The following is a 19,351-nucleotide window of genomic DNA, read 5'->3' as shown; positions in this document are numbered from 1 at the left end:
ACGGGATTCCTTATCCTGAAGATCTGGAGCAGTCAGGCTTGGCTCCGTTTCCTCATCTCTCCTCTCTCTCCAGTTCCACAGAACCCGGGGAAGAGGCCTTCCCTGAAGGCGCAGTGCCGAGGCCCACACCGACCCGCCAGACAAAGGCAGGAGCTAAGGCACCCTCAGAGGCTGCCCACAACACCCTCGGCAGGCAGCGTGCTGTGCAGGATTCAACACACAGCTGTCCCGTCGCGCGTGTCGCGCAACAGCCGAGGCCTACTGGGTGCCGACGTGCCACCACTGGCACTGAAGGCCACCAACACGGAAAGGCGAATCGCCTGCTCCGTCTGGCCACAAAGTACACCGTCCCTAAACTACACGACCGGAGTCTGCCCGGACTTCCGGCCGAGTCTGCGCAGCTGCACACACCCAGTTCCGGCGTTCCCTACAGCCATCTTCCTGACAACGCCTCCGCTCCCGCTGCATGCCGGGAGTTGTGGTCTTGGCGCCGAATGCGCGGTGAGCGCGCGTGGCAGGAAGCGGAAGCGGCGGTGGCCCATCCCCGGCCCCGCCTCGCCGCCCCGCTCGCTGCCGGGCTATCACTGACGTGTCTCTCGGCTGAGGAAACGCGCTCCGGAGCTAGCAGCATCGGCTCCCTCGAAGTGGAGCGCACCTGAAGCAGGGCGTGGAGTCGGATCAGCCGCCGCCATGGCGAGTGAGTCCCTTAGGGCCACCCCGGCGTAGCCCGGATGCGTCCCCTTTTCTTGCTTGGCGCCCGCCGGCAGTGCTGCCCGATCCCGGCGGAACGCGGCCTGCCCCGATACCCCTTGTCCCCGCGCCCCGAGACCGAACCCTCTAGGTCTCCGCGCCCCCACTCCCGGCTCCCACTCGTGCCGGACTCCCCAGGTGCCCGCAGGTTACTCTGTACCTAACTTTCTCTTTCTGTTTCTTCCATCAAAGTCAAATTTCTGGAAGTCATCAAGCCATTCTGTGTCATCCTGCCGGAAATTCAGAAGCCAGAGAGGAAGGTAAGTTCCCCAGATGGTGGTCAAAGAAGCCTCGAGAAACTGGGCGCTGGAAGTTTACAGTACAATTAAAGATGGCCTCAGCACACCGAATGGAAACTGCCCCTCTGGAGTGTAGCTGTGTGTGCTGGGAGACTCACGGGAGCTGTCGATAGGTGACTTGGTTGTGTGGGGATTCTCATGAAACCATCTTGTTTCATTTGGAGCGTCTTTGAGTAGATGGTAACAAAGCCTCGAGATTGCCTGATCCAAAACTGGGTCTGAGCAGTGATTGAATAAGACCTCAGGATCCCAGATTGAGTTACCCTCCCTTCTTCACCTCCAGCAGGAGCAGCTCATGGGGTGTTGGTTTCGTCTAGGAGGTGACTTGAGTATCGAGTTTCCAAAGGAAAAAGCCAGTCATGTAATCGATATGAACGTGTTTGTATTTTTTTATGTATGCTGCCTCAGCATTGAGGATAATGAAGTCTACTGCCATTGGCAGCAGGTGCATTAAAACGAAGAAAGATAGAAGTGTAGCACGGTGTGAATCTTAATCAGAATTTCCATGGCTGTCAGCTTCAGCCCAAGAATAAATACTGCTAATGTGAGATTGCCCAATGAAGGATAGTCTAGGCCTATTGGTTACAGAAAACAGTAAAGCTACTTTGTGTCCCTGTTTTTTCAGACTGTGTCATACATTCACATATGGCATCTGTAGTTGGCATTCACATGCTACTTAGTGTCTACTTGCAATTTTTTTTTACTTAGGATAGTTTCATACAAATGCCTGTACAACCCTAGCTGTCTTTGGCAGGTTGATGTGCAAAGTTTCCCATGCTCCACCTCAGTGCAAAGAATCTGCTCTAGGGCCAAGAAGCCCGAGTCCCATCTTTTACCTTCTTTCTTCTGGAGCCTTATGACCTTGGCCTGGTGGAACAAGGGAAATGGGAAATTTTTATAAGGTACAACTGTGGCTCAGGGAGGGAGTTAGTTGATGAGGGTTTTTGAAAGAGGACTAGAAGTTGCCTTGAGGGTTTGGGAAGGATTCCTGGCAAAGGAGTGTATGGTTTGCTTACACAGTGAAGACAGAACATTAGTGTGCTTGGATGGTAGGTTCTTAGATGCAGCTCTTACCGATTTTAAAAGCAAAGGCTGAAAGAAACACAAGGAAGATGAGTAAGATGGCTGGGCAGATTAGAAATGACCTTGGCAGTAAGGGAGAGGCCTGGAGTGTGGCTTGGGGGCTCTTGCAGTAGAGGGAGAATCATGGCACTGGATGAGGATGGGTTTGGGGCTATTTCAGAGGCAGAAGAAGATTCAAGGCTCAGATGAAAAGCTTTTGATCTTTTGCTCCTAAATGACCAGGAGAGGAGGCTTACTCATTTAAAATAGTCTTGAAAAATACTTTCCTTTTTTTCTAACAGGTCCATTGCATGGGCTGGGGAAGTGGCTAGTGATGGACATGAGGCCCTGTGTCTGCTGTCCATCACCACACTATCTAGTCGTTGTGCATATTCATTACAAGCTTGTCTTTCCAGTTCCTGTGAAATGGTGTTGCTTCCCCCTCATTAGGTGCTGAAGTCTTGGTGTGGTAGGATGACAGGTAGAAAGGCAAATGACCTTGAGAGACAGAGGTGGAATGTGAGCCCCTCAGCTGCCTCTACAGCCTTTGAGCTTTGAGTTTACCCCACCCATGCTTGGGTCCAATACTGTGTCTTTCTGGGAGTGACTGCATGCAAAGGACCAGTCAGCGCCCCACATAGGTGCTTGTTGGGGCTTTTCTTGGCATTTCATTCACTTAGTCTTTAGCTGTCTGTTAAACCTGTGTAAAGCCAGTCTGGTAGTGGGGTCGGCACTCCTGGTGAAGACCCTGGTAGTGATCGTGGTCTCTTGAACAGGAGGAACTTCTTTCTAATCAGGCTAGTAGTAAAATGATTTGTGTTGACTGTTTAACATACTTAATTTGTTACCTTTCTGATTGTTGTGCCAACATTCCTGACCAAAGCACTGTAACAAAGGAAGGATTGATTGTGTTTTGGGCTTACTGTCCACAGTACAGTTCATCACGGCAAGGAGGGCATGACAGCAAGAACTTAAGGCACGTGGGTCATATTACATCCCCAGTCAGGGACAGGTGAATGCTGGTGCTCAGTCACTTTCTCCTTTTTCTTCAGTCCTGGACTTCAGCCCGTGGATTGGTGCCACCCACATTTAAGGTGGATTTTCCCACTTCAATTAACTCAGTCCAGAAACTCCTCCATACTCATATCCAGACGTTTGTTTCCATGATGGTTCTGAATCCTATGATGTTGACAGTCAAGGTTAACCATCACACTAACTCACCCAGGAAGGGGTGAAAATAAACTGGTGCTGCTGAGTTTTAGTGAGCAAGTTACATAGCAACTCTTCCTGTCCTCCCCAGTGTTAATTATAGGCTTTACTCTTGATTCACTTACTGATCGGCCCCAAGTTTTTTGAACTAATTGAGTACAGAATCAGAAGATGGTTAGTGGTGCACTACAGGGAAGTGGTGACTGGGCCGTGAAGCTTGTCTGTTTTGCAAGTCACTTTGGCTGCAGTGTTCATCCATCTTGAGTCTCAGCTGTTACAGTTAATGGGGAAGAGCAGAGCTTTGGGCTCAGTCACTTGAGCTGCAGGATTTGGGACAGATTAAACTTCCCTGGTCACTTTGCTCATTGTCACATAAAGATGATCTGTGCAATGGGAGGGTTATCTGAGGTGAAGATCCACAAGAGTTTTTGCATCACATCTTAGACAGAAACAGCACGTGACATACACTACTCAATGTTATGGTGTGTTTGGTATACATTTGACCAGCCTCTGATAAATGGGGGCATGAGATCTTATTTGAACCCATCTTTATTTATTTGCCTATGAAATAACATATTGCTTTCATTCACTCTTTTCTAGATTCAGTTTAAGGAGAAAGTATTGTGGACAGCTATTACCCTCTTCATCTTCTTAGTATGCTGCCAGGTAAGGCCTGCTTTGGTGTTGGTAGGGGTACATAGGCTGGGAGCACGTGTGTGATACCTACCCTCTGCCTATTTCCAGATTCCCCTGTTTGGCATCATGTCTTCAGACTCAGCCGACCCTTTCTACTGGATGCGAGTGATTCTAGCCTCTAACAGAGGTAGGACTCGGCTCACCCTGCTTTTCCCTGCAGTGGGTGTGAAGAGCCTGGTTTACTTAAGTTCCAGGCTTGGCTTTATATGGAGCTCAGAAAGTTCATGAAGGTGCATAGCTTGGAAAATAGAGGATGTTGGTGTGGAAAAGTAATGCAGCATTTGCTGATAAATGCATCCTGTTGGGTCTGAATGCAATATAGAACCTGTAATAACAAGATAAGGCTGCATTGTAGAAAATTGTTTAAAACATGGAAAACTAGAATACTTTTAAATACCTAAAGTGATAACATTCTTTAGAAGGTGTAATTTGTTTCTCAGCTGAATCTTTTTCATATCTATATGTTACAGGTTGTCAAAAAAAAAATGGTTTTGTAAGCCCTGACCAAATACCCATGTGCACAGTGAGGATTTTGAATATGTTGATACTGCATTTGATTAACTCATTTATAAAATATAGTGCACATTAATTGGAAATCAGAAGTCTGACTGGTTTTAGTATAATGGAAGGTGGGAATTTATTCACAGCCAGATACAGTTGTAGCAGTCCCTTTCCAGACTCTGGGAATGCTTTGAATCTTATCCTTTCTTACTAACTGATGGGGAGACCAGCCTCTCTTATCACCATGAGGCTACGGTCAATCTGTTGCTGAATTAAAATGCAGCAGTCTGGATAACATGTGACTTCCTGAACAGAATGAGATGCTGCTGCCTGCCACGATAGAATGCATTAAGCTGTGCTCTGATCATTGGTATTTGGGGGTGGCTCTGTAAGTTGAATGCTGCCAGCAGACTGAATGCTTCTGAGTTTGTATAGGAGTACCCCAGTGTTGCTCATTGTAGTTGACTATGTGTTGTTCTCCCGAGCTGATGTTGGCTGTGTCTTGCCTCCTTTCCCTAAGGTACCTTGATGGAGCTGGGCATCTCTCCTATTGTCACCTCTGGCCTCATCATGCAGCTCTTAGCTGGTGCCAAGATCATTGAAGTTGGGGACACCCCAAAAGACCGAGCTCTCTTCAATGGAGCCCAAAAGTGTAAGAAAGATCGTACATAATGTTCTGATGTCCATAGTTGAGAATGGGAATTTGCTGTAAAGCTTCTTGGATTAAAGCAGTTGTGCTCTGTGCTCTGAACTCCTTGGCTGCCCCTCTGTGTGCACTCCATGACGCACCAGGGAGAGGCAGGGCTCGTCCTTGATTGTGCAGTTTGCACTCCTACATCACTGCCTCCCTCGTTGAACAGAGCTGAGGGGCTGTTGTGCCTGCTGCTTTGTTATTGGTGGTTGTTTTTCTTGAGTGTGTGAAGGGGATTTAAGGGACGAGAGGGCACTCCTGTATGTCCTTTGCTCCTTACCAGCTTGTAAAGTGAAGAAAGTGAGGTGGTCATTCTGAAGGCTCAGTTTTCCTTCCGCAAAAGGAGGTAGTGGTGTTTGCCATACAGCAAGTGATGAATGTTACTGGTGACTATAGCATAGCCACCAGCATCAGTGGTGGTGATGCTACCTACCTCTGAACTGGAATAGGTTATTCAGGAAGTTTTCAAACCTTTTTCTGCCTTAAGAATTTAGGAGTGGCTGCAAACCTCATGCTGTCATTGTTTTTCTCTGCTGAGTAGTATTCCATTGTGTAAATGTACCACATTTTATTTATCCATTCTTCAGTTGACGGGCATCTAGGTTGTTTCCAGGTTCTGACTATTACAAATAATGCTGCTGTGAACATAGTTGAGCATGTGTCCTTGTGGTATGATTGAGCATTCCTTGGGTGTATGCCCAAGAGTGGTATAGCTGGGTCTTGAGGGAGGCTGATTCCCAATTTTCTAAGAAAGCACCGTATTGATTTCCAAAGTGGCTGTACAGGTTTGCATTCCCACCAACAGTGTGGGAATGTGGATGGAACTACAAAATACCATCCTGAGTGAGGTAACCCAGACTCAGACAAACATGGTATGTACTCACTCATAAGTGGATACTAGATATAAAGCAAAGGATAACCAGACTGCAACTCACAACTCCAGGGAGGCTACCTAGTAAAGAGGACCCTAAGAAAGACACAGGGATCGCTCAGTGGCAGAGAAATGAATTAGATCTATGTGAGCAAACGGGGTGAGGGTGCGGTAGTAATGGAGGGCAAAGGTCAGGGGAAAGTGAGCTTAGGGGAGCGGGAGGTCCCAGCTGGATCAGGAACAGAGTGGGAGAACAAGGAAAGAGATACCATGATAAATGAAGGCCCCATGGGAATAGGAAGAAGCAGAGTGCTAGAGAGGTCCCCAGAAATCCACAAAGATACCTCCACTAGAGACTACTGGCAGTGGTCAAGAGAGTGCCTGGGCTGACCTACTCTGGTGATTGGATGGCCGAACGAACACTCTGTCATGATAGAACTCTCATCCAGTGACTGATGGAAGCGGATGCAGAGATCCATGGCCAGGCCCCAGGTGGAGCTCCAGGAGTCCAACTGGCCAGAGAGGAGGGATTCTATGAGCAAGAGATATTGAGACCATGATTGGAAAAAGCACAGGGACAAATAGAATAGCCAAACTAGCGGAAACACATGAACCCATAGCTGAGGAGCCTCTGGATAAGTGAGACAGTTGATTAGCTTGAACTGTTTGGGAGGCCCCCAGGCAGTGGGACCCGGACCTGTCCTTGGTGTATGAGCTAGCTTTTTGGAATCTAGAGCCTATGCAGAGACACTTTGCCCAGCCTTGGTGCAGGGAGGAGGGGACTGGGCATGCCTCAACTGAATCTACCAGGGTGGGCTGACTCCCCAGGGGAGACTTGCCTTGGAGGAAGTGGGAATTGGGGGGAAGGATGGGGGTAGAAGGAGGGAGGACAGGGGAATCCGTGGCTGATATGTAAAATTAAATTAATTATAAAATAAAAATATTTATAAAAATAAATAAATAAATATACAAATTAAAAAAAATAGGAGTGGCCAGGCAGTGGTGGTACACGCCTTTAATCCCAGCACTCAGAGGCAGAGCCAGGTGGATCTCTGTGAGTTCAAGGCCAGCCTGATCTACAGAGCAAGATCCAAGACAGGCACCAAAACAACACAGAGAAACCCTGTCTCAGAGAGAAAAAAAAAAGAATTTAGGAGTATTGGGCTAGGTGTGTAGCTCAGTTGTAGAGCGCTTGTAGCATGCCCAAATCCCTGGGTTTGATTGCTGATACTGAAAAAAAAGATTATTTTAAATAATGCAGGGTTACTAAGCTATTTTTGTTGTTGTTTTAGTTTTTTACATTTTTTTTTTATTCATGTGCATGTGCCACAGGGTGTGCTTAGGTCAGAGAACAACTTGGAGGTATGATTCTCTCCTTCCTTCCTGTGGGTTCCAGTATCATATTCAAATCATTCAGCTTGGCAGTGGGTGCTGCTGAGCCATTTGCTGGCCCTGTTTGTTTGTTTGGTCTTATTTCTTTATTGTGTTTTTATGCATGTGTGTGACATGGGTCTGTGTAGAGAGGAGTCAGGATAGCTTTGTGGAGTTGGTTCTCTCTCTCAAGTGTTTTATCAGCATAGACATCTTGGCAGCCCCTGAACAGGTTTTTTGTTTGTTTGTTTGTTTGTTTGTTTGTTGTTTTGTTTTGTGTGGGGTTTTTTTTGGGGGGGGTTGGTTTTTCGAGACAGGGTTTCTCTGTGTAGCTTTGAGCCTTTCCTGGAACTCACTCTTTAGCCCAGGCTGGCCTTGAACTCACAGAGATACACCTGGCTCTGCCTCCCAAGTGCTGGGATTAAAGGCATGCGCCACCACCACTCAGCTCTGTACAGCTTTTTAAAAATTCGAATACTAAGCAGACTCCTGAAAATTTAAACTAGAATTTAAGTCTTCACTCTTATTTAGAACTAATACTGGAAAACTAATACGGTATGTCAATTCCACTCTGCCTAGGAACAAAATATAATGAGATCCAAGAAACAGTCTGCAGAGGAGCTCTGTCAGAGGAAATGGGACCAGAAGTCATTTGCAATATAAACTTAGATCAGAAGGATTGGTTTTATACCAAGGTCTTCTGTGCTCTGGACCTCAGTGACCTGCAGTGCACCTGGGTACTGCAGGGGTGCCAGCCCTGCATTCCTCCTGGTTTTGCTTGGGATTCAGCCGCCTTTCCTGGGACCGTATTTGCCCTGCTTCCGCTCTTCCCCATCACTAAGCAAGTGTTGAGCGCCTGTGTTACCTCACACTTTGACAGTGTGACTGTTGAGAGTCCTCCTCCAGCTCCTTGGAGGCAGTGTCAGCACGGTGCTTCTTCTCAGTGTCGGGCATTCAGGTGTTTATTAGCCACTTCCTGTGCTGTGTACTGTTCTGCTTTGAGAACACAGTTCTCTTGATTTCTAGTGTTTGGCATGATTATTACTATCGGTCAGTCCATTGTGTATGTGATGACGGGCATGTACGGGGACCCTTCGGAGATGGGTGCTGGAATCTGCCTGCTGATCACCATTCAGGTAATTGTTATGCTGCCCCCCTCCCCAATATCCGAAATACCAAATCTCAACTGTGCCTCTCAGAAGCTGAAGGTTGTGGGTTTGCCCTTCTTAATCCACCAGAGGAAGGCTGTGGACTCACACTCACTCAGCTTTCTGTTTTTATACTCAAGAACCCAATTATTGAAGAAGAGAGCCACGTCCATTGGGAGCAGTAACATCTATTTGGGTTTCTTTAATCTTTTCTTCTTTCTTTCACAGCTCTTTGTTGCTGGCTTAATTGTCCTACTTTTGGATGAACTCCTGCAGAAAGGATACGGCTTGGGTTCTGGTATCTCCCTCTTCATTGCTACCAATATCTGTGAGACCATTGTGTGGAAGGCTTTCAGCCCCACCACTGTCAACACTGGCCGAGGTAAGGACCCTGGGAGCTCATGCTGGAGTTTAGCAGAGATTCTGTCTGTGGTAGGCACAAGCTCCTGGTTTTTCTGTGCATCCACTATGTTTTTAAATACAGGTGGGCTTATACTCATGGCAGTATCCAGCATAGATTTTCATAGGCCTCGTCATGACTGGCATACTAGATGTGAGTGGGGTCTGGCCTCACGTCTCAGCTCAGTAAGCACTGCATTACGTAGTAAGGGCTTTGTGTTTTAGCCTCTGTCTTGGGTGGACACCAAATTGTGTCCACTTCATTGACATTGAAATTGTGCACATCCTCACCTTTATGTATTTTGGAAGTTTACTCTGGATCATTTTGGGGAAGAAAGAAAAAACAACTGAACTATTAAACAGAAGCATTTGATTACACTTGCCCTTGAGCTCAGATCCTGGCTGGTCTATTAATGGTCTGTAGGTGGTGTGAGCACATTTCCCTACTGCTGATCTGGGTCATCATGTAGTGAGGGGATCATGACACATATCTAATTCCAACTCTCCAGAGGCTGAGGCAGGAGGATCTTGAATTTGAGGTCAGCCTGTACTATGTAGTGAGGCCATGCTCTCACAAAACTAGGAGCTGAGAATGTAGCTCAGTGGTAGAGGTTGGTGCACAGTTTGATGCCTGGCACCACAGAAAAAGGAAACATGAGACCACATAATGCTTGGCTCATTGTAGGTACAGATCAAACATTAGTATGCTATGGCATATCCATTAAGAGTGCCCTGGGAATGGGAATGTTTCCAATCAAAATATGTAAAAACAAAGGAAGCCTTAGAATAAGACTTACTAGGGAAAGAGACTTTTGTCACTAAATGTGTTATTTATTTAGAAGAGTCTTATGAAAAATATTTGTGCATGTTTTCATAAAATTGAATGCAGAGGCAGTTTCTGCCTCCAGAGGCCATATAATCCTGTACCTCTAATGAACAAAAGCTGTCCTCTAATGAAATCAAAGGCTCATTGGAAGAGACCGGGGTAGTGGAAGGTGGGCGGGGCTTGTCAGACTTGGATGTGGGGAGGCAGCAGGTGAAGGTGCAGTTGGAGTCTACTACTTAGAAAGACCACATGATCAAGGATGCCTGTATTAGAAATGATGGCAGAGAAGGGAGCAAGGTGGGAGGGTCAGTGCCAGGCTCGGGAACCAGCAGAGCTGGATGGAGTGTGGCAGAATTGATGCACTCACACTGCAGAACACATTGCTGGGGAAGTGCCATGGCAGCCTGGAGCAGACAAGATGTGGTGGCATGGATTGGTTGTTAGGGAAGAAGATGTGGGAGATGGGGCTAAGGTGGAAAACTGAGAGGTCACTGGGGGTGTTTCCATGGCCAGGCCTGGTGGAAATGTAGTCTGAAAGAAAGGATGATTTGATTTCCTGGCTGCCAGTGTGGGATGAGATGCACCAGGGATCCAAGGATGATAACATCAGTAAGGTACAAGGACCAGAAGTATACAGTGGGCACAGATGACTTGTAGCCAGAAGGATTGCTATAGCTTGGCTAGCTCAGCTTCCCTGGGCAGTGCAAAAGTCTAGGACTAGAGATTAGTGTGGATAGCATGCATGGTATGCCACTGAGGTGGCGCTAAGTGTGTGGAGATGGACTTGTTCCCAGAAATTTGGCAGATATGACAATAATTGTAAAAATTACAAGATCTGGGACCTAATCCTGGCATTGCTGGCACTGCTGTGGGTCACCATGACAAAAATAAGGAAGAAAGGGCCACTGGGAAAGGTATTACAGGGTTAATCTGGGCATCTCAGTTGAGCAAAGTCTTGAAAGCCATGAGAGAAGCAACCAGCAGTGCTGGAGCCTAAGGTGAGCCTGTCCCCAACAGGCAGGAACAGGGCAAAAATAGTGCTTGGTGGGGAGCTTAGAAAGGCCACTGGGCATGAGCACAGCACTTCCTTCTTCCCCTGGCCTACCTGGACCACCCGTTAGGTAAGAGGCTTGTCCTGGCCTCAGTTCCTGTGTCCCTGAATACTGAACAGGAGATAGGCCACAGCTGTAAGTGTAGGCAGACTTCTCTGTCCCACCAGCCAGTTCCAAATAACCACTCAGGGACTTATTATTAATTAAAAATGCTTGGCCAATAGCTTAGGCTTGTCTCCAGCCAACTCTTAAAACTTAACCCATTTCTGTGATTTATGGGCTACCCCAAGGCTCATTTACCTCATCTATGAACTTTCCATGTTGCATCTTGTGCATCTGGCTTGAGACTTTTTGTGTCTCCCTAACTCCGCCCTCCTTCTTCTCAGTATTCTTAGTCAGGTTCTCCCACCTAACCTTATCCTGCCTATCTATCGGCCAATCTGTTCTCTTTTAACCAATGAGAGTTATTGTACATATTTACAATAGACAAAGATTGTTCCACAGCATTGGGCTTGCTCTAGTCTCCCCTTGTCCTGTGGATATTTGGGACCCTCTTCCTGCTCCCTTCACCTTTCAGAAGCCTGTCTGTGCCAGGCCTGCTATTGGGCATGACCTGTGGGAGGGTGGAGACTGGTCTCAGGCCACACATCCACGATGTTCCTCCTTGTGGGATTATTGGTGCCTTCCCCACTCTCCCACTGTGGGCAGCCCTCTTCAGAGACTGGGTGAATCCTCTTACTGCCCAGCTTCTAGAACAGGCAACGTGTGTCACAGATATGTTTAAATTGGTGGCTGTCCTTCCACACATCTGGTGACCTAAGAAATGAGAGCAGCCAGCTCTTCTCAGAAGAGAATAGCTCAGTGCTGTAGTTTGTTTCTCTGAACTCCTTGACCTTTCCTCTCAGTTTTGGTTGTTAAGCTGAGAGGCAAAGTGAGCTGCTCTTCATCCTCCACCACATCTGTGTTCTACTCTGCCCACAGGGATGGAGTTCGAAGGTGCCATCATCGCACTGTTCCACCTGCTGGCCACCCGCACAGACAAGGTCCGAGCCCTTCGAGAGGCATTCTACCGCCAGAATCTCCCCAACCTCATGAACCTGATCGCCACCATCTTTGTCTTCGCTGTTGTCATCTATTTCCAGGTATGTCCAAAGGCAGCTAAGTCGGTCTGCCTTGTGCAGTCGAGCTCAGCATCCACATGTCCTTCTGCTTCATAGTCCTCAGGTTTATGATTACTGCTCTCTACCTTGTTTCTTTTAATTGTACTGACCCTCATACTTAATGGCAATTTTTTGCATTTGGGGGTTTGTTTGTTCGAGACAGGGTCTATCTAGTCCTGGCTGGGCTGGAACTCACTATGTAGATCAGGTTGTCCTTAACCTCCAAGGTGTCGGGATTAAAGACTTATGCCACCATGCCCAACATTCTTTGCAGTATTTCGATATTCACTAAAAGAAGGTGCAGCAGTTAGCCAGGTGTGGTAGCTCCTTTAGGTGGGTGGGATGTAAAACTAAGAGTTCAGGACAGCCTGGTATATATAGTGCCATCCTGTTTCAAAACAAAGAAGGCCGGTCAGATAGCTCAGTATATACAGGTGATTTTTGCCAAACTTAGTGACCTGAGTTCAATTCCCAGGACCCACATGGTGAGAACCAACTCTTGTATGCTGTCCTTTGGTCTCCGTCTACACAGTATGGCATGCATGCATCCCCACGTGCACACACACACACACACATTAAAATCAGAAGAAGGGACAACACTTGAAAGACACATGTTTGTGATGAGGACTGTTCTGAGGCCAGGTAACTCAGTAGTGACTCCTGCTGGGTCCGGCTAGCTGCCTGCTTAGTAACAAGTCAGTCTTCCAGGGCAAGGTGAGTATCTGCAGTTGAATCAGTACGGAGTTTGAGTCTTCTGTCTTGTCCTAGTGTTCTGGGCACTGGCTTTGTAACAGGAAAGAAGAAAGATGCTCTAGTGTCCAGGGCACTAACAGGATCTGGAGCTGCCCGTGTACGCCTTTTTGTTTAGGAAAGAAAAGGGCATGTGCCCTCGGAAGCAATCACAACTGGGAGCTCAGTGGCAGAACTGACACCCAGGGCCACCTCTCTTGTGGCCAGCCTGACTTCCCTAGCCACACTGGGGACTGTAGGCAGAACAGGACGGTGAAGGGGCATGTTGTGTCTGTCTTGTAGGGCTTCCGAGTGGACCTTCCAATCAAGTCGGCGCGTTACCGCGGCCAGTACAACACCTATCCCATCAAGCTCTTCTACACCTCGAACATCCCCATCATCCTGCAATCCGCTCTGGTGTCCAACCTGTATGTCATCTCCCAGATGCTGTCAGCACGCTTCAGTGGCAACCTGCTAGTTAGCCTGCTGGGCACTTGGTCGGTGAGTGTCACTGGATGAAGGAGGATTATACTGATGTGGCTAGTCGTGGTGGTTTGTGACAGGGTGTCTAATCTCAGGACCAAGTATTTCACCCAAAGATGAAATTTCTGAACTGCTTCTTACAGATGCAGTTCAGTGAGATTGCCTGTGGGCATGCTTATGACACCATAAGGCATCTGCTTGGAGCTCCTTGGCTCTGTTCTGTGGCATGTTGAAGCAGCATCCAGAGACTTCTGTAGTTGGACTTACCTTTGGGCCACCAGCTCACAAATAATGACACAGAGACTTACTAATTATGAAAGCTCAGCCTTAGCTTAAGCTTGTTATTAACTAGCTCTTATAACTTAAATTAACCCATTTTTATTAAACTACATTCTGTCACATATTGCCCATCCTGCTTCCTCCGTGTCTTCCCGTGTCTTTCTCGAGTGCCTAGAGTCCTCCTCTCTCTTTCTCTCTCTCTGCCTGGAAGTCCTAAACCTCCTGCCCAGCTGTTGGCCACTGAGCTTTTTATTACACCAATCTCAGCAGCACACCTTCACACAGATATCCCACAACAGACTTCTGTGTCTTGCTCTAGGACACATCATCTGGGGGCCCAGCCCGTGCTTATCCAGTTGGTGGCCTGTGTTACTACCTGTCTCCTCCGGAATCATTTGGCTCAGTGCTGGAGGACCCTGTCCATGCTGTTGTGTACATTGTATTCATGCTGGGATCCTGTGCGTTCTTTTCTAAAACATGGATTGAAGTTTCGGGTTCTTCTGCCAAAGACGTAAGTCTAAGTCAACGTTCCTACTAGGGAGATGAGACGGCTGCTGGCATCCAGGTAGCCTCACTTGTTACCATTTATAAGTTTACGTAAGTTTGTGGTGTAAGTGGTCCATCCTGCCGATGGACCATCCCCTTTGGTGGGCTGTATGGAAGCCCTGAGGGCAGCAGATGGAGATGGATAGAGTTGGTTCTGAGCACCTGAGGCCAAACTAGAGAGATAGACTACTGTGTGAGTGAGTGCATTGCTGCAGGTTAAAGTCCTCCGTGAAGACTAGGGATGGGGGCTATGGGGGGTCTGTAATTGCTTAGTTCCACTGTGAAGCACCCCCTCTCCCCAGCATCTGGCTCATGTGCTTATATTTGGGTCATGCAGGTTGCAAAGCAGCTGAAGGAGCAGCAGATGGTGATGAGGGGCCACAGAGAGACCTCCATGGTACATGAGCTCAACCGGTAAGTGTGATCACTAGCCTGGACCTTAGCGGTACCAGAATAGCCCCGTACAAGCCGTCCAGCAAAGATAGCCCAAGAGGGAGAAGGAAGCACAAAGCCAGGGGATGAAATGGTATGGGGTGGTGACGCCTGAGCAGTGCTGGCCTAGGCTGGCTGGGCCTGAGTGTACCCAGAGCGAGCTGAAAACATCCTCAGGGTAGGGGTCTGGCACAGATAGAGCAAGGCACAGCAAGAGCTGGCCTGGAAGGGTTCTTAGTGTGCAGAACAAGAGCAAACCAGAGGCCAGAGACGGCCAGGCTCAGCCACAGGCGATGGAGGATGTAGCAGTCACCTTGCAGAGGGGAAGGAGATGAGAGACTGGGGCTCCCCGAGCAGCAGGTGACCCTGCGCAGATGTCTCCTCATCAGGGTTCTGAAGCTGCCTCTTGGTAGGCAAAAGTGCCTGATGCTTTCCAGTCTGTCACCATGGTTGGCTCTTCTACAGATGCTTTGTAGAATGGGCAAGTGCTCCTATGAAGCTTGCTGACCTCACTGAAGGAGACCACCACAGGAATGCCAGAATTGCAGGTTTCCTGTCAGTTTTTGAACCAGTGGTAGCAGGCTTTTCACTTCAGTCCATGACTCTTAAGGCCCCTGACTGAGACTTCCTGGGAGAAACATGCAACCCCAGGCAGAGAGAGACTCTTGGTATTTGTGACTCACCCCTCCTGGCACATATGTGGATTGTTTCAGCTTTCAGGGGTCAGAAGAAGCAAGATGAAATGTCTTATGTTCTTGTTTTCAGTCTGTTTAAAATCTAGTGTGGCATCCATGTTTGGATTTGTGCTGGTCACACTCCCCAAGTCCTGTGTGGCCAGCTTAATGGGCCTATCAGGCTTTCTGGCTTAGTAGGCAACACAGAACTGTCTGTCTGTCCACAGGTACATCCCCACCGCTGCAGCCTTTGGCGGGCTGTGTATTGGGGCCCTCTCAGTCCTGGCTGACTTCCTGGGTGCTATTGGGTCTGGAACCGGGATCCTGCTGGCAGTCACCATCATCTACCAATATTTCGAGATCTTCGTTAAGGAGCAGAGCGAGGTGGGCAGCATGGGAGCCCTTCTCTTCTGAGCCTTGTGTGCCCATGGACCAGGGTGAGGGCACGGGCTCCAGAACTGCCCGGAAAGGGTGCTCTTACCACTGGAGCATGCTACCGTGGCATGGGGACTTTCAAAATTTTTTATTATTTTTTTTAATTTCATATCTTTTCATTCCACTGTGTAAAGTGCTAGGAAATTTCCAATTTGAAATTTTGCTTTTTATTCTGGCATTGGCAAAAAACCAATAGAAGTGAATTGTTAGCTGATGGCCAGAGGGTGTGGTAACTGATTGTTCCCAAGTATTCGATGTAATTTTTATTTAAACCCTTGCACTTCTCAGTGCCTGGCAGCTGCAAGGGTCCCGACTGCCCCAGGCAGTCTGTGGCCCTGGTTGAAGGAAGCACAAACTAGGAGATGTCTGCATCTCATCTGGGCCGCAGAAAACGGCTGCAGGCAGATGTGTTTTCTGGGGACCTGCTTATGGGGAACTCCGAGCTTGGCTCTTGGGGTGAGGACATCTGGTTAGGACTCTGTAAGATGCCATCAGTCTGTAAAGCGGTTTCATGGGATAGCGCTGCTACTGGAGGAATACATGCCCCAGACGCTGGCCCGCCTGTTACCCTGCATGTGCTGTGGGTGGTGCAGCTGAGCATGCAGACAGGTGAGGAACAGCAGGATCTGCCTGCCTGCCATTGCCAGCAAGGCGGGGATTCCAGGCTTTACCTGGAGCCTAGCCAAGCTAGGTGGCTGGGCACATGTAAAGGGCCTCATGCTTGCCCTTTACTGGTTCCCACTAGAAAGGGAGCACCTGTGATGGCCACCTCTGTCTTCCTACTGGGAACTTCCTGTTCCAGTTTTTAGAATTTTTTTATTGTCGTTAGGACCAAATGTAGACTGGCCCAGGACCTGTAGGAAAATCAAACCAGGATTTAGAGATCTCTTAGGGAAGTGGCTCAAAATCCTGTCTGGAGTTAGGTGTCTGGGGTAACAGATAACGTGGCCTGGGGTTAGAAGCTCAGGCCTGTAGGAGAGGCCCTCTCAAGACAGACACTGCCTTGCTGCAAGGGTACAAGGCTGCGGTTTAAGTCAGAGCAAGTAGAGATTGTCAGCTTACCTTAAGACACAGGGGGGTCCAGATTATTCACACAAAGAAAGGGGCAAGAGCCCTGGGGGGGGGTGCAGCCATATGGTCACAGCCTGCCAGCTACACCTGGGTCCTCACCTCAGTGGAAGTAGCAAATGCCTCCCTGACCCAGGGCTCCCAGGGACCCTTGCTGCTTTGCTTGCCAGCCAATGGCAATCCAGGGACAGCTAATCACTTGCCCTATACAGGTCAGCAGCAGGGCCAGATCCCTTGCCCACAGCCCAGGACTCACACCATATCACATGTGGCCTTGTCTAGACCCAGTCCTGAGCAGAGGAGCCTGGTGCCCTCCCAGTCCACAGGGTCTTCCCACTGCCCTTCCTCTGCCTCTGCCTCTGCCAGAGTAGCAGGCCTCCCACCTACCCCAGGGACTCCACAGCTTCTGGCAGGCAGGTGCAGAGTCCCCAGCTCTGGGCTGTGCTGGGGAGCCCACAGCCTCATCTGCTGCTGTAGCCATCAGCTGGGCCTAGTAGCCAGTGGTTGATGGTCACCATTAGTGGGTGAGTGGGGATGACCTGGCTTCCAAGAGGACTGTCACTGTGGACACCAAAATGGCTTAACTGAGATACAGTGAAAAAGTGACAAATAAAACAAACTTTTTACAAGCTGCCTCGTCATCTGTGTTGACTGCCACTGAGAGCAGAGGACTTGTTCGGGAGTGTTGGCGATGTGCCATGGTTACCAGTGGACCTGTGATATCTCTGGGAGCTGCTCTACCAAGTGCTGCCTGCCACCTCCTCTCCTTGGGCTCCCACTCCCGGGAAGCATGGGCCTGGGGCAGTGGAAGCCCTGTGCACCAGCAGGGCTGAGGCTGTGGCTTCCAGGACAACAGTGTGCACTTGGGTCCTAAAGGCTACTGGAGCGGGCTGCCCAAGCCAGGGAGGTGGCACAAGCTGGTGGGCACCTGTAGCTCTAATGGTCCAGGTCCAGAGCACAGCTGGTCACAGGGAGGCTTGGCCTGGCTGAGACTGCTCTGGCACCAGACCTGCAGGCAAAGCAGAGTATGTGTTTGGGCTGGCCAGAGCCTGATGGGGACAGGTGACCTGGAACGGGCCTGCCAGAAGCTTCCTGTTTACACGCCCATACAAGTGACAGGCCTTGTGCCCTGTACCCTCATCAGCCTGGCTGGTGCTTCCCTAGTTCCCCATGGGACAGGTGACAGCAGTTCTCGGGCAGGACCGAGAGGGTGTACTCATCAGGCTCCCTGCACATGCTGCTCTGTACAGCTTTGGGACATTTCTCTGCTATGCTGAGCCAGGCAGGCTCTCCCTTAGGACTGCTTGGTGGGTGGGTTAGGGTTAGCCTGACTGTCCAAGCCTGGCCTCAGCATCACTGCTTGAGACTGCTCAGACATGGTGGGCAGCCAGCTCTGCCCTGCACTCTCACTCTCCTACCCACCAGCCACAGAACTGCAGAAGCCTAAGACAGGCGCATGGTTGGAGGTGCTGGGGTCCGGGCAGCAGGTAACTGTTGGCTTCTAGAAAACCTCCCATTCCAGGGAGGGCCTGAACCTCTTGCTGCCTGGGCACTGGAGGCTACATCTGCCAGAGCCAGCCTGTCTGGGAGTTAACAGAGCCCTGATTACAGCAGCAGTTTGGCTTGACATGCCAGGCTTGGCCTCTGTCCGAGGCTCCCTTCCTGCTGCTTGGCTGCTGGTGTCCTCCAGGTACCTCTGCTGGGACCTAGCTGAGATGACATAGACAAGGGTCCAGGTCTACCAGTTTGACAGGCCCTAGAATCACCGGGGAAAGGAACCTGTGGGGATTCATGCCAAGGATTATTTAGATGAGGTTCACCTCTGTCCCTGTGAGGGGTTTCCTTCATTAGTTGGGGCAGGAAGGCCCACCCTAAACGAGGGCTTCACTCATTGGCTGGGTTCTGGACTGATCAAGGAGAAAGCTAGCTGAGCAGGGGCAATCATCTGACTGATGATGCAGTACGACCACCTGCTTCAAACCCCTGCTGCCTCGACTTCCCCACCACAGTGGACTGAGCGAGAGGACACCCTTTTGCTGCACCAGGGTTCCCTGTGCTCCCTGTAGCCCTGTTCCTACACTCCGATCTTCCAACTGCCTCCCTGCAGCCCAGCCTGCCCTGGCTGGATTGGATGACAGCCTCAGGAGAGTCCAGGGAAGACACAGTCTCATCTCTGTTCTGTACGGTGGCTCAGGCCTTGGGGAAGAGCATGCTTCTTAGTGGTAGCAAAAACCCAGCCTGGACCTCAGCATTCACCAGGCTCTGGTCTCAACTGCTGCAGGAGCATCATTGCTGGCCAGCCCGCCTCATTGTGGCTGAAACCTGAGGTCAATTCTGGTATTGCATTGTACCAGCAAAAAGCCTTGTGGAGGAAATGGAATGGAAGCTGAGTCCACCCTGTAAGCTCACACCCCAACAAGAGCATTTCTACAGTGCCTACCAAGCCTGGCACCTGTGTTCCCCGCCTGCCTGACAGACTCCTGTCCATCCTTCAAAGCCCACCTCAGTAAGACTTAAAAACACCCACAGTCCATCAGAGGGGCTGGAGCAGGCCTGATGACACACCCCAGTGTTCACAAGGCTCGGGAGGATCATGAGTTTGAGGCCAGCCTTGGCTACTGTCTCCACAGTGGTATGTCTGTGGGTGGGCTGGCAACAGCTTTTTCCTCC

General features: G+C 49.4%; 1 protein-coding gene across 1 annotated transcript; it reads left to right on the top strand.

Moving 5' to 3' along the window:
• The first annotated feature begins 526 nt into the window (after nucleotides 1-526).
• On the top strand, nucleotides 527-17,312 carry Sec61a1 (SEC61 translocon subunit alpha 1). Its single transcript, XM_028854246.2, has 12 exons — nucleotides 527-697; nucleotides 943-1,010; nucleotides 3,921-3,986; nucleotides 4,065-4,143; nucleotides 5,038-5,169; nucleotides 8,477-8,586; nucleotides 8,827-8,980; nucleotides 11,857-12,017; nucleotides 13,068-13,265; nucleotides 13,846-14,037; nucleotides 14,410-14,486; nucleotides 15,406-17,312. The coding sequence occupies exons 1-12, from the start codon at nucleotides 691-693 to the stop codon at nucleotides 15,590-15,592; spliced, it is 1,431 nt and encodes a 476-aa protein (XP_028710079.1). The 5' UTR covers nucleotides 527-690; the 3' UTR covers nucleotides 15,593-17,312.
• The last annotated feature ends 2,039 nt before the right edge of the window (nucleotides 17,313-19,351 follow it).

Source organism: Peromyscus leucopus, chromosome 3 (assembly GCF_004664715.2).
Source record: "Peromyscus leucopus breed LL Stock chromosome 3, UCI_PerLeu_2.1, whole genome shotgun sequence".
In the NCBI taxonomy this organism is placed as follows: domain Eukaryota; kingdom Metazoa; phylum Chordata; class Mammalia; order Rodentia; family Cricetidae; genus Peromyscus; species Peromyscus leucopus.
This window is presented reverse-complemented; position numbering and strand designations above follow the sequence as displayed.